General features: G+C 36.9%; 1 protein-coding gene across 2 annotated transcripts in view; it reads left to right on the top strand.

The window, feature by feature from the left end:
• FAM172A (family with sequence similarity 172 member A) overlaps positions 1 to 15833 on the top strand; it is a 272106-nt gene that overhangs the window by 64056 nt on the left and 192217 nt on the right. For both annotated transcript variants that reach the window (XM_042787776.1, XM_042787777.1), the window contains one exon: positions 2150 to 2341. In XM_042787776.1, coding sequence (XP_042643710.1) covers positions 2150 to 2341 — 192 coding nt within the window. The remainder of the gene's footprint in view (positions 1 to 2149; positions 2342 to 15833) is intronic.

The following is a 15833-nucleotide window of genomic DNA, read 5'->3' on the forward strand; positions in this document are numbered from 1 at the left end:
CCTTGTCTCTGAATTGGAGAGAGATGGATGTGACGGATGGAGCACTCGGAGGATGAGGAATTGGCTGGAGGGTCGCACGCAAAGAGTTGCGGTCAACAACAAAATGTCCAAGTGGGGAGCGGTGACGAGTGGCGTTCCTCGGGGGCCGGGGTTGGGCCCGGAGCTGTTTAACATCTCTGTTGGTGACAGGGGCAGTGGGATCGATGCACCCTCAGCAAGTTCACCCCCGACCCCGAGCTGTGTGGTGGGGGGCACGCTGAGGGCAGGGGTGGCACCCAGAGGGACCTGGGCAGGCTGGAGAGGGGGGACCGGGCAAACCTCATGGGGGTCAACAAGGCCAAGGGCAAGGTCCTGCCCGTGGGTCGGGGCGATCCCCAGCACAGACCCAGGCTGGGCCCTCGAGGAGCGGCTGGAGAGCAGCCCCGAGGAGAGGGGCTGGGGGGGCTGGGGGGGGGGAAAACTGCCCGTGAGGCAGCCCCGTGCGCTGGCAGCCCAGAACCCACCCGTGCCCTGGGCTGCAGCCAGAGCAGGGGGGGCAGCAGGGCCAGGGAGGGGATTGTCCCCCTCTGCTCCGCTCTGGGGAGACCCCCCTGCAGTGCTGGGGCCAGCTCGGGGGCCCCCAACAGCAGAAGGACCCGGAGCTGCTCGAGCGGGGCCAGAGGAGGCCACGGAGATGCTGGGGGGGCTGGAGCAGCTCCCCTGGGGGGCCGGGCTGAGAGAGTTGGGGGGGTTCAGCCTGGAGAAGAGAAGGCTCTGGGGGGACCCTGAGAGTGGCCTCCCAGGGCTTAAAGGGGGGGCAGGAGGGGGGGGGGGGGGGGGAACTCTGGGTCAGGGGGTGATGGAATAGGATAAGGGATAATGGTTTTAAGCTGACAGAGGGCAGATTTAGGTGAGCTCTGAGGCAGAAATTGTTCCCTGTTTGGGGGGTGAGGCGCTGGCCCAGGGTGCCCAGAGCAGCTGTGGCTGCCCCCTCCCTGGGAGGGTTCAAGGCCAGGTTGGACGGGGCTGGGAGCCCCCTGGGCTGGGGGAAGGGGGCCCTGCCCGGGGCAGGGGGGGCACTGGGGGGGCTTTGAGGGCCCTTCCAACCCAAGCCATGCTGTGATTCTATGAATCCAAATATCCATTCCTCCTGTCTCAGCATAAGGCTTATATCCCAACTTGCCTTTCATCACTGTCGCAGAGCATAAAACAATCCAGGGTTGTTCTTAGCAGCTGTACAATTAACCTGTGTGGGTCGTGGGGTGTGGAGTACGGTAGGACAGGGAGATTTGCCTGTTCCGTTCTTCCTTTTCTAAGTATTCATATGGTAGAAAGGGAAGAACAAGAAGACAGCATGTTTTTTTCCTGGCCTCATGTTGTTTATACCAGCACGGTTCTTTCGCGTTGAGCCTGGCTTGCTAAACCAAGTGTAGACCTGTTTTATAGAACTTCTGGTTTTATTGAACAAAAAGTGCTGCTTTACCCTCTGGAGTAAGGACAAAACTTGGAATTGGATTATGGTTTACTGAATATCAGAGCTGGTTGTTGGTCTGTTCCTACAGCAAGCATTGACCCAGGTGCAGGACTCTTAATGAAGCAATTATTTAGACCCAAATTGGATTTCTATATTTTATTAGGCCTATCCTATTAAATTTATAATAGACAGATTTACAGTACTGGCTTATACGTGGCTTATTGGGTATTTACATTGAGGTGGCTGAGATAGAACTCTCCAGGATTTTTTCATATTATGTAAGAATTTTATTATTGCTTCAGGCATATTAGAGGTGACAAATTACTTGATTATTTTCCCCCCCACACAGATTTTTCTTTTATGGACTTTCTTTTTTGCCAGTAAATTTGTGTAAACAACTTATGTTTCAAAGCTTTAGCATACTTTTTACCCCCTTTTTTTGATTTATATCTCCCTTGGATTACTGTTCTAAACTGCAGTATATTTTTATGTTTCTAAGGTACATTGCACAGATATTAACTTTTGCTTAATTTTTATTTAGTACTGGGTACAAATTCATCCTTATAATAAGTATACAAATAGCTGTTAGATGGTGAAAGCTTTTATATCAGTTTGGTGGCTACCTTTATAACTACAGATTTTCTTTTTAAAAATTTTATTGATGCATGAAAGTGCATGTTACATCTGTCATTGCAGGTTGATGCAACAGAGAGTGAACCAAAGAGCTTTATCTTTATGAGTGAAGACGCATTAACAAATCCTGACAAGGTGTTGGTTCTAATTCATGGTAATGGTGTGGTCAGAGCAGGTCAGTGGGCTAGGAGACTTATAATTAATGAAGATCTGGACAGTGGCACGCAGATACCATATATAAAGAGAGCTACTGAGGTAAGCGAAAGTGGATGTATGTACGGTTGTGTGTGCATATGCATGTGTATGTGTGTACCTGTGTATGGAGAGCTCTAAATATGTGGTTTTAATTTATTAATCAGTGTTCGGTATTTCCCTATATGATAATTTTATTTATGATGAGAATACTGGCTTGTTTTTTTCATAACTTTTTTTCTGATGCAACCAAGTTTTTCTCTTACAGTAAAAAAAATTTTAGTTGTATGTCATGTTGTTGTGGCGGTACTGCCATGTAGTTTAATATGGCAGCTAATGTGACAAGAGCCCTTAGCAGGCGATGAGATGCAATAGAAGGCACTACAGAAATTTGTTATGATTTGAAGTGTTTTCTTTTACATTTCATTAAATTTGTACGTATTCTCACTCAACGTCTGTTGTAATCTCATGATAACATGAGCTTTCATGATAACAGCAGGCTTTTTTGCTAGGCTTGTACTGAATTTATTAGAGGCACAGTCTTTTTCAGTTTTGCACTGAATACTGATTCATTCTGATTCACCTATCAATACTTGACAGTAAAAAGCATTTACATTTTATGGACACTATTTTGTTACTTTCACATCAATGTGAGAGACTGCACAATTTGTGTAATGTTTTTAACACTGGAACTTTGTAGGTGTAATTAATCTCTTGCATCCTGCTACCTAAGTGAAACTTCCTGTAGTAAATTGTAGAATAGACTATTTAAGACTCAGTATTTCTAGTATATTTACCAAGTTAAGCTAATGTCCTACTCTAAATATCAGTGTTGTCACTGTGATGGTTACACATTTTGCTAGATGAAGTTTAGCTTTTTGCAGTTGGCTTTAAAGTATTCAGTATGGAAAACAGGTCTCCTCAAACATTTTCTTTTTTTGTTTTAATGATGCAAATAAAGAAAACATATTAAAACTTTAGGCCATTAAATTATTTTCATTTTGTATGATCCACTAACAAAGAACCAGACTGCACTTTGTGTGAAAAAGAAACCTGGTCTTGTGAAGGCGATCCTTGCCTTCTGCTAACGTAAAGTTTTTGTTCATTTTAAATCAAGACTCAGAGGCAGAGCAAAAAATACTTTAGGATTATTGTGTGTAATATAGGTGTGTGGTAGGATCAGTGTAGGAGGTTAATTTCTAGAGAAGAAGTTCCAAAACCTTTCCCAAGAAACCCAAAGAGCTGTACTTAAATTTTTGTAGCAATGCTCAGATTGCCTGCATTTTTGTTCTTTCCTAGAGATGCTGCTGTCTTGACTAACGTGAGAGGCTGAGCATTTAAAACTGGAATACTATCTCTAAATTAACAGATAATCTTTAAGATATTATTTCTAGTAGAGGAGAGTTATAGTTCTTTTTCTTGTTTTGTTATTTTTATTGATTTTATGGAATTATCGTGCCAGTGTGACAGAGATCAGATGTCTGTTCCCTCAAATGGTTATTATCCTCAAAAATATACTATGTATTCCTGCATTTTGTATGCTTCTTTAATGCATCTTTAAAAAAAAAAAAAAAAAAAAAAAAAAAAAACAGGAAAAAATCCAGTTTGTTGAGAAAATATCTTTTCTTTAAGATGTAATCATTTGATCATGTTAGGGTATCAGACTTTGTGCTCTTCTCTTTTGACTTCTTTCTTAGCATGGTTTTTCAATTCGTAGTTCTCTTTAGTTGAGTAATTCCAGCTACTGTAAAAAGCAATCTCCTTTTTTGTGGATCTTAAAATTCTGGTAAACGTAGTACAAGTTTAGAACACATACTATTTGCAATTATTTTTTTCATGAAAAATGAAGTTTAGATCATATTCAATTGTATTATATTAAGTACAATTTTTTTGTATCCTGTAATTGCTGTAGCGGGAACTGGGTGTATATCTGGTTAGATAAGGCAGTATTTTATGGAAGTCAAACCCCACTGGAGGTATTTGGAATTATTATATTATGACTAAAAAGAGAATACAGATAGTTACATGCTGATATCATGTCTACTTCATGTACAGGTCATATAACTTGCTCTTCCAAATGCAAGAAATTATGGTAGAGTGAATATTAAGGACTCCAGTTTCAGTTAATAATAATAAAAATTGCATCCTTTTCTCGGTTTTCTGGTGTTCATTCCTCTAGTTGATTTAGGCACTTCTGTCTCTTATAAAGTGAAAATAACTGGCCTAGGCAATAAATGGTCTGAATGAAATTTGTGGTAACTCCTCATAAAACGTTGCCGGTTTGATGTAAGGAATTATTTTCCTTGATCTTCCAGTGTTTCTTCTAAGAGGAGGTCTCATCCTTGAATGAAACCAGCAGACCTTATCAAAGCATAAGATTACAGGGCTGATGACAGGAGAACATGCATTGTTTTTCTAATATAATAAACTGTGTGAATTTGAAGTGGATAATAGTATCTGGGATTTGAAAATTCCAGTGATCTGTTGTGTGTATGAAACATATGCAGGTAGTTCAAAACATTTGCTGGAGACTAGGTTTTCTTTTTTTTGTTTGGTTTTTTTTTTAATTAAAATTGAAAAAGTAGTGCTTAAATGCCTTTGTGCAGAAACTGTTTCAGAAATGTCACCTATGCGTTCCTTAAAATAAAATCAGGCAAACAAACAAACAAAAAAACTCCTCTAGGTAGGTCAAAAACGTATCTTTTTCTTTACTGCTTTTTCTGTGTGGAGAATGATGACACTACCACAAGCAACTTTCGGTTAATTTCTTAGAAAAACTGAAAACAGGGATGCAAAAGCTGGAGTTATGAGTGAGCAGTGGATGGAGCAGAATGAACTGATAGTGCTCTCCTAACCAGGGAGTTAAGGAAAGAAAAGAAACTATTTCACTATGCTACAACACTTTCAAAAAAAAAAAAAAAAAAACAAACCAACAAACTTTTCATGTGTGGAATAAGGGAGCAATTTAAAGGCTTAAAATTTATCATGCTTCTAGTGGCTTGGGGCTGATACACATTGGAAAGAAAAGATCCAAGAAGAAATACCTGGTGGGAATTCGAGTAGCTAGTAATGTGTTTTTTCTTTTCATCTGGGTAGTTCCTGTAGGTAATGCATCTCCTTCCATCTTTTATATCAAACTGTGTTGTGTAGATTCAGTCTTCTGTGTAATAGGTGTTGGAAGCAGTTTACGAGGTTTTATGTGAAGAGGTAAGATTAATGTGTTAATTCAGAAATTCAAACTTGATAGTGTAAAAGAGATTTTGAAATATGAAAGAAGAGAACAAACAAGCCACTAGATAGAGAACAGATTGTAGGAAAAGGAGGAGGGAGAAAAGTGTATACAATGTGAGAGACAGATATGTGTAAATACGTTAAAACACTGTAGTAAAAGACCTACTTTCAAAAAACAAGTATGAAAAAGGCAAATGTGATAATATAAAGCAGTAACACTGTAACAAAAGCTTAATTAAAATAAAACAAATACATATTACAAAGATATTTCAAACAAAAAAGACGGTCATTTCCTGTAAGTGTGGTACAAAATAAGTATTGCATAGGTTTATTGTTTTGTTAAAATAGAAATTTCCTACTGAAACTTTCTGCAGTGGAAAATACTGATTTTTGACAGAAACAGTCATCTGATGTGTGAAAGACTGAAGTTCAAGTCCGTCCTCTGGGAATGAGGGTCTGTTGCACTTACAATACCACACTGAAGCTATTCCACTTTTTATAAACATATAGATGTAAAATTTATAAACAAATAAATGTAAATTAGAAGAGGAATTTTAATTTGTCTCTTCTACATTTTCCGTAAATGTCTCATTCACTGTCCATAGAAGCAGGCTCTTTGCAGATCAGTTATTATTTAGTCGTATACGATGACGGAGATCAGTTGTGTAGTCATATATACAATGACCGAAGCAGCACCAGGAGGAGATGGTGAGAGGCAGAGGTAAATTCTTTAATTCAGTGATGAGGGGGTATCAAGAATTAAGGATTTACGTTGCAGGTTTCATTTAGGTAGTTCAGGGGCTGCCCTGTTCCCTGTGAGGGCCTCGGTCACCAGGCTCTTGATGAGGAGAAGGTTACCAGGATGTATTCTTCCCTGGTTCCTTGTTGAGTCTGTGGTTTAGATTACCGTCCGACAGCATGGATGGTAATCTAAAGATTGGTTTGGGAGATGTACTAGTGATACGGAGGAAGGAGCAGGGAGGGTGCAGAAGTTGGCTCCGCGCGGTAGCGTTCCTTCGTTAGCGGCTGGAGAAGTGGGTTCTGTGCTTTAAAGTCCGCTGAGTGTTGAGCAAGGGGGAAGCTGAAGTTGATCTAATCACGGAGGAAATTTGTTCCTTGGGGAAGCAGGAGCTCGGTTAACCTAAGTTTGGACACTGAGACAAGTTTTGGAATGCTCTTACCTTTGATACCTTTCCTCTAGGGAATAAAGAGGACATCACCTTACTGCGTGAGTACAAAGAAACTGCTGGATGTTTTCTGCGTCTTTGGAAATTCAGCACCTTTGTTACCTAAGATAGCCATGGTCCAAAGGATGCTAATAAAATTCAGCCACAACAACTGTTGGTGATTTGATTTTTCAAAAAAAAATACTTTTTAAAACCATTTAAGAATTTTCATCTGATTTCAAATTCATCACACTTTAGTATATCTTAGATATTTTTATTAGTATTTAAAGGAGAATTAATATTTGACAAAGGGGTAATAGCACCAGAAAAACAGCTTCTTCAGAGAACCTGGATGAGGTTTGCAGAAGAAACGCAACAGCACCCAAAAATCTGACTTTCTATGAACAAACAAACAAAGCATTATTTAGTTTTCCTCTTGTGTTTATCCTACTTTTCCTACTGCATTTTCTTAACAATTTCTGCTCTTAAAAATATTTTTAGTCAGAATATTGGATTTATTCACTGATATTAATGTAATTCATTTGTATAAAACTGTCAGGTTGGTAATATTTACTGAGAATTGGTGAGGGTGGTTACTTTCTTCATCCTGCAATAAGATGTCATTAGTTTTGTAACTCAGTTGAATGGAACAAGAAAATCATTCAGTGTAGCAGTAGTAAATTTACCCACCATAACTTTTCTGTGATTTAGTAACCTTACTAGTTAGTAACTGGTATGGTAGCACATTTTGGTCTTTTCATTTTGTAAAAATCAGTCAGTTTCATGAGTGGATATTTACACATCATTTCAAGAAATTACGCTTTGTTTACAGACATGAATTCTTACTGAAAAACTTTTATATCTTGCTTTTAAGCATAGAATATCATGTTAGACAACATCCTTCTTGTTCTAGTGGTCAAATTTTAGGAACCTAAGATTTAAAATTTGGTCTTACAGGTTACACTTATATGCCTAGCATAATTTCAATAACATGGGCAAGTGACACTCTGGCAACAAAAAAAAAAAAAAAACAAAAAAAAAAAAACAACAAAAAAACAAACAAACCAGAGCTGACATTTCACTGCAATTACAATTCTTGCACAGAATACTAATATTTATGTACTGTTTATGTCTCCTAAGTATATTGTTGCAGAAAGATGTTAAAATACTTCATTTATTTAATAATCAGTAACAGTGCCAGAGTAATCATAGTCTTATTTGGGCGTTCTAATATATTAATGAAAGTAAAATTTCACTAAAATGGACAATAATGTGCTATATTGTTTTCTTTCAAATACTAGTTTTTTGACTCTGGTACACGTATTTGCTTTTGCTCATTCTATTAGACCACAGAACTAACACTGCTTGTAAAGTACTTTATAATAAGGAAAACACTTATTTAGAACTCCTATTTCTGTGGGGGGTAATATTAAGAGAACTTAAGTTACATAGTTAGTTGGATGGTCTTTTAAGATCTTTCTGAAAATGTAAACATATTACAATATATTACTAAATAATTTGTCACGTATAATTGGCATAATACACCATACTCTGGAAAGAAAATTCAAAAAGCAATATATTTAAAACCTTCTAAAAAAATTTATGAGGAATTGATAGTCTCTCAAATACTGATTTGCATTACTGATCACCAAGCAGATAGAAGTAAAAGTTGCATAGTTAGTTGAAAGCAATACTAATCGATCACAAAATACGTAATAATACATAATAAACTGTGTAGGAGTTAATAATTATTAAGTCAGAATTTCAAGAAAAGGTTAAAAGCTTAGCCTAATATTGAGCTGACAGGGTATATAAGCCCACACCAGCCCCCATGCCAGCAAAGGAAAACAATGAGATGACAGCTCTACTGTTTGGAGAGAGGTTGCTAACGACAGCTTATTCCTTTATGATTTCAACTCTTGACAGAAGACAGGTCTGCTTGTTGCATCATGGCAGATGTATCATTACCTTCTGGCCCTGTCATGACTGAACTGCAAAAAAACCCACTTGCAGTTCTGAAAATCCAATTACCCTTTGGAATTTAGTGCATCCTTTCCAGGATATATGTTACTGTTGTATTAATTGTGCGTATTGCATTTTTTGAGTTTTATGTGCTACATTAATTGGATAATGTAGAGATACTTACAGATTGCTTTGTCTTCCTTCATTCTGCTGGCTGTCGTGTTTTAGAACCCTGTAGCTCCTTGAGTTAGTTTACTCTTACTTTGTCACTGACCTAGGAAAATCACTGTTCAAGATACTTGGATAAATGCGGCTTGAAAATATTCTTCCCTCCTCCCTAAACCATTTGAGCATTCCTTTCACTGGCTAAGTATGGGGTTAAGAACACACACTGAATATTTAAAATAATCACACTCATTTTAGAAACAAAGTTTAATATAAGTGGCCTTTTTATCATATGCATATTAGGATTCGTCCTTTCCCCCCCCCTTCAACTTGTTGGATACCTCACAGTGACTCTGGAGACGTAGAAAAGAGTAAGAGGGGGTGTGGATTTTTGAAAGTATGTCAAAAGCCTTGGGGTTTGGGTATGATCGGAATTTCAATAGAGGTTGAGATGAGTTTAAATGCATAGAAGGCAAACATAAAAATCTTGTTTAATTTCTGTCATGTTGTTCTTTTTTTAGTCACTCTGATGTCTTTTTCAAATCTGCTTTTCTCTCAAGCTTTGTGGTACTATATCCAAGATCTGTTTTTTTTCCTCTTTGTATTTCGTTTTAACTGCTGATCCCTTTTCTGTGGTGCTTCTGCCTTTAATATCAGCTGAAGCGGTCTGAATTGCTGAATCAAAGCCGTTTTGGGAGAGAGACAGTGTTTAAGATTGTGCAGGGTGAGATTCTCTGGGTAGAAGGTAACACTTCCTGCAGTTATAATCAATGCACTTGACACTTTCAAAGGCAGGAGAAGCCATGACTTGCTCAGGGGTTAAACTTTTTAAATAACTTCCCTTGGGAAAAATGCCATCAATAAAATGGAATAATTAGTTGAAGATTCTTGAGGAGCCTAGGTTTGAAAAGAAAAGATTAGAGATAGGTCAGGTTTGCACTTCTATTGTATTTTCCCTTCCTTTTGTTTTTTAAACTATGAGCTTTTGTGTAAATGTGTGCAGTATTACAAAATCAGTCTGCTTCAAAAATAATGTCATCTATTTAAGGCAATGCATTAATTTTGTAGCATGTTATTGTCTGTGTAGTCTAATAATTGTAACAGATTAAAAATTCTACGTAAAAATATAACTTCAGATTTGCTAACTTTCTCTTATTCTGCAGATAGCCATTTTAGCTAACTGAAAACATTTGCAACTTTGAACTTAAATAAATAAGCTTAAAACATAATATACATTAACTAATTTTAAAAATTAGATCTAAATACCATTAAATGAACATCCAGTGCATAGGATAATTGATTTCTATAGAGATGAACAATTTTTCTATGAAATTAAATTCATCTCACTTTGCATTAATTACTTTTCACAATTTCAGGTTTTATGAGAAATTTATTGTTTTTCTGACTATTCTGTATCATGTTTTTTGTTAAAACAGCTATTTTGAAAGGCAAAATCTCACTAAAAATGGTGATTTCAATACACAGTGTAGTATATGCACACCGTGCAAAGTATTGATAAATAATGCATGAATGTCTTTGGAATAAAAGCTTCTTACCCATCATTAATTATTTACTTATTTGCACTTTTCATTTTTCTTAAAGGAAAGTAAGTAAAACTACTGACATCACACTGGACAGTAACTGAAGAAGACTTTAACCAATACATAATCGATGTTTTTCAGAAGTACAAATGATGGGTTATATCAAAATGAGATCTGTACCAACTGAACAGATGAGTTTATTTGGTAGGGAATATTCTGCATGCAGAGTTCTAACAAAACTTTTAACAAGGGGGTATTAACTAGACTCAGTTCAGCAATGTACTACTATTCCTGTATGTAGAAGTTTTGAGGATCTGCCTGTGGGAAGTTGGCTGTGGAAACGTGACCTTTTAATTTCTCAGAAATTGTGATGAGGCTCTTTCTGTTGTGGTACAGGTCTTCAATATATAAATTTTAAATTTGCGATATGTGTAGCGTTTGTAAGAGAAATGGGTAAATACATGCTGGTATGACTGTACTTGGAAATGCAGTAGCTATTTGTGGCCTGGATTTTACTCCATACAGGCTACTTTGTACGAATCCTGTTTAGAAGAAAATTAAGTTGTAATCCAGCATTGTTTTGATTCAGAGAATTTGGGTTTGTAGAAGTGTCATAGATTTGTGGTTATTTATATCTGAGAGCAGTACATAGGAGTAGCTATTTATCTCAGCTGATTTGCTATAGAGCATTTTTACCTCACGTTTCAAGCTGGGGTGGTTGAGTACAGATGTGGTAGGGTAGCACCTCAGCTCACACAACGCTCCAGTGCCTTCGCAGGATATTACCATTTAGCATGGGAACTTGGCTGGCTTTTTTTTTTTTTGTATGTGTATGAGAAACTGTGATTATCTTATAAGTATGCTTGTCTGATCATGGAACAGAGGTTTTAAATAACTCATATAGGTTTTTTTGGCAACTTTTTCTGTTGGGGTGATCTCGTCAATGATTGTGTTAAATGCCAACTTTTGAGACTGGCACCATGCTCAGTGGTACAGGTATGCACACAAACTTTTTTCTTCCTCATTAAATGTAATTTTAACAGGGATAATCTTAACGATAAAATTGCTTTCATAGAGGATAGGGTGACCTGCTAATTGTTCATTAGGTGACATATTAAATCATAAGTTATTAGCTTCATTTTACTTTATGAACAAAAATCAGTAGCCAACACCTTTGTTCTATTCATTCAGGAGCATATTAATTCAGGAATGAGAAATAGGCGTGCGTGTTTTTTATATCCCTTCAAGAAGTTAACTCACTAACATTTAAAAATATTTAGTGCATATTTAAAAATACTAAACTTGTCTTTTGTCTTATTTATTACATGTACAGATGGTTAAACTATCACCTAACTAATCTTAATACATTATAATGTGTAAATGGCATTCTTTATAATTATAGCAGAGAAACAGTATTACATGTATGTCAGTATAGATATGGTATATGCATGTATTTAATATTATACTAAATTGCCAATACCCTGTTGATTTTTCAAATGATTCATTACTTAAAAGACTTACCAATTCAATGGGGAGATGAACACTTCCTTATTCATGCCATGAAATGCATATTTGAATAAAATTATCTTTTGCTTACTGTGCATTGAGCTGGAAAATATTAACTTTAATGCATAGGAATTGAAATAAAAATTCGATATGCTTCATCCTTAGATAGTTTAGTACTGTTCTAATAATGCACATTGCTGCTTCAGGTAATAAGGAAATAGATATGGCAAAGACTTTGTCATGCAAATTTACTCAGGATTGTAATCTTTTGAAAATACACAGATCTGTTGAACGATATGTGTCACTTTTGATCAAAAACTTTAAAAAGTTTAATAATTCTGCTAGAACAAACTAAAACTGTGGGTAATTGTCTTTTTTTTCCTGAAATTAACAAATTATAACATCAAAAAATCTGAGAGTGAGGTATGTAGTAGGTCATTTGCTGCTGCAGGCATTTTCTCTCCCTTCAGGATGTGCTTGTTTAGTTTCTCTCACTTTGTGCCTGTGGCGCTGTATGGTGAAATTCAGACATGTTCTTCCCCTCCAAGGAATCTCTAGGGTGGCAGATAACTTATACAAAATTAATAAGTGGTGTTGCTTTTTTTATTATCACCCATCCCAGGCAATTCACTTTGTGTTCCCTTTGGAGAAAAGTTGAGTTGCATAGGATATGTTTATTAAAAAAACCTTACGCTTCTACATAGAATTAAACAGTGGAAGTACACAAATAGTGGGAAATATGTCATTACGAAAGTGGAGTTATTCCATTTCCAGTGATTTCTTTTGAGGGGAAAAAAAAAAAAAAAAAAGAAGAGTGGAAATCCCTTATATGTTGATTAACTTTTTTTTTAAAGTCATAAAATATTAAGAATTTTTAAACATGTCAAGGCATAGGTGGGTTTTAGATTTTTTTTTCCTTTTTAATTCTGGGATTATGAATTTAGTTGCCTTTCATCTCAGCAACATTTAAAGAGTAAACCTTGCTTTGAGGCTATTCAGTTGGATGATTATTTTTGGGGAAGTCCAGGTGTACCATCTTGCTTATTCACAACCATTTGTTATACCATATTGCAGTGCTAATCCTCTTAGGAAGGGGAGAGATTGGCGCGGATAGCCTAACCTGTTATATTGTGTGCTACATGCAGCCTCCATCTCTATTATGCCAAAGGCAGTGAGACTTCAGATTGCTTTGGAGGGTAGAACAGATAATGAAGCTTGGGTGTAAATAATTGCTGATACATGAGGGAAAACAATATTTTTTTTTTTTGGTAGTGATTAATTTTAATTGCTCTTTTAGCTGTGAAAGACAGAGTTGTACTTGATAGTGCTGTGGTCTTATACTGTTGTTTGCTTCCAGTGAATAAGAATCCTTAAAAAAGTGAAGGGATTAAATATTATCACTTATTTTAAAGTTTTTTTTCTTGGGAGTTACTGCCATTTTAAGTTTTCCTTAAGAGCATGTATACTTCGCTAATAAGTAAACGTTCTTTTTACTCTAAAAATCATTTGAAAAATCTAGGCAGAAAGTGTTCATGGTGCTTCAGTGCACAGGTGATTGAGTTTGTGCTGACGCTCGGTAACTGAGCCTGTGTTTTGAATCCCAGCTCTTCCCCCAGCGTTGGGAGTAATATGATTGAGTCTTCTGGAATGAGTTCCTGAATGCTGATAACAGGAGGCTTTTCCATGAAATACAGAAGCTACTCATGTGGAATATGCATCTTCCACATCACGCATGGTTGAGATCAGATACAGGATTTTCAAGACTTGACAGCCCTGGCTCATGAACAGTGATATTTATACTGAATTTAGGACTGTCTGAGTGCAGATATTCAACTGATACTAACTGATGATAAAAATAAGTTATTCTGGGATTTCATTTTAATGATACAGTATTGTTATTGTCAAGCAAATACTGAAAACAGTTATTACTAACCAGTTAAAACATTGTTTATTAATTAGTACCTCTTGTTGAGTCAAACGTTTACGGGCTTTGGTTATATAAGCAGTGTCAAAAGAGTGTCATTAATTTGGTCTTTTTTACCGGTGCTGACATTTCATATTTTGTTCATTGTATTTGCACTCACCATGTTAGATCAATATTTGACTTTCTGCCTTATTGTGAAACAGATCCTTTCTTAAAATAACAACATTCAGCTATTTTTGATACAGATCCCATACTGTATGTTTTCCTTCTCTACTTGTGTTGTCCTATGAGGTTTTCTGTACATTTCATTCATTTTTCTAAATGTAGTTTCATGCAAGTATGAAGACAGGAGAGTAGAGTGAGTTTTAAATATAAACTATGTGCAAGAGTTTGAATATCTCCCTTCTCAGATAAAAAGAAATACTTTAATGCTTTTCTGCTGGAAATGGTGTCACTTCTAGCCTTACTTGTACCAAATATTTTGGGGGAGGTTATCTAGGATTTGACAAGAGCTCCAATATAAAATAATCTTAAAGCACCAAAGATGATCAAGGTAAGTATTTGTTACTTTGGTTTGTTACCAGTTGATGTAATTAATATTTTTAAAACATTATTCATGTCCCTCGAGTCCTTCTGTTTCTCTTCAAGAGGGTAATTGAGAACTTACCCAACAGTAGTTTTTCACCTTGTTTCTACTTCCTCGTGGTAGTTTTATGGTGTGATCATTTTCCATTTACAGCTACGCAAATACTTCTTTTTCGGCCATTTTTTTTCTCTAGCTCACATTTTTCAAATTAAAAGTACTGCTTTCTGAAGTGCCTCTGTGCGTATGTATGCAAGTATATACATGTGCATGTAGAGAAGGGTAGATGCATCTTAATTGTCTAGTTGGTTGTAACTTTTCAATTGTATAAATGTTAATATAAGATGTGTGGCATTCAGGGAAAATTGTAGTTAATTTCTTATGACTTTGGGGTTTGGAAGATGCACGTGGATTCTCTTTTGGAAATTCTGATTATATTTTACAGCACTGAAAAAATACTGTTTCAGGTTACTGTTTTCCTTGAACCCAGTAATTTACGATATATTAAAAAGGAGTTGTACTGACTATTCCTCAAAGATAATAGTATTTCAAATGTCATACAGGTTGACTTGCACTGTGATTTAATTTAATATAGCTGTTGTATGTTTTGTTTTGTTTTGTTTTTCCTCTGGACATCCTTATTGAAGTACTTTTAAGTAAGGAACTCATTAGGAATAGGTAATAATTCTCTGAAACAAAAGATTCATAAGAATGACAGTTGACATAGCCTTAGAAAAACTATATAGAACCTGGAGAAATATCCTTGCTGCACCATGTGCTCAGTTAAATGAAATCTGTCTACTGCTCCTATATAACAGAGTACTGGATCAGTGTCAAAAATATGAGGTATTTACTGTGGTGACATTCAGCATCTATATTTGTTGAGATACTACTCATAAGACTAGGGATTTTTAATACAGTATGTCCACATAAAAAAAGAAAATTTAAAGAGAAGACAGCAGTTATCAATTTTACAAGTGTCTTGGCTTTCTTTTAATGTTCAGAGATACCGTCACAAGACATTTATGCTAATAGTGACGCTGTAATGTACTTCCTTTTGATTTTTTTCATGAAGTTGGTGTTGAGGCACAGCTGTAAGTGCTGGGTTTGGCAGTAGACCTATTTTTAATGCTATTTTAAACAAACTTCTGGCTTGTAAAGAGCATGCGGGCTATCAGCCCTGGGGAGCAGATCGCTGCAAACCGGTACACGCGGGCAGAGCCCCGCCGGTGTCCCCCCCGAAGCCTGGCTCCTCAGGACCAGCACTGGAGGTAAAGGGGGGGGCTCTGCGTTAGCCCCTTCCAGCCCTCCTCCTCTGCAGCGAGGCTGCTCGCAAGGGTGAGGTGAGGTTTGTTGTTGGGTGGATGATCCTTTCTAGAAACTGCCATAAAGCAGCTTTATGCAAGCTTTACACGGTCGTCCTTCCCCTGTGTAAAGTCCAAACTAAGTAGGAGTGAGTGGTTTAAGCCTGGCTTGT

Source organism: Tyto alba, unplaced genomic scaffold (genome assembly GCF_018691265.1).
Source record: "Tyto alba isolate M040663 unplaced genomic scaffold, T.alba_DEE_v4.0 Super-Scaffold_13, whole genome shotgun sequence".
NCBI classification, from domain to species: domain Eukaryota; kingdom Metazoa; phylum Chordata; class Aves; order Strigiformes; family Tytonidae; genus Tyto; species Tyto alba.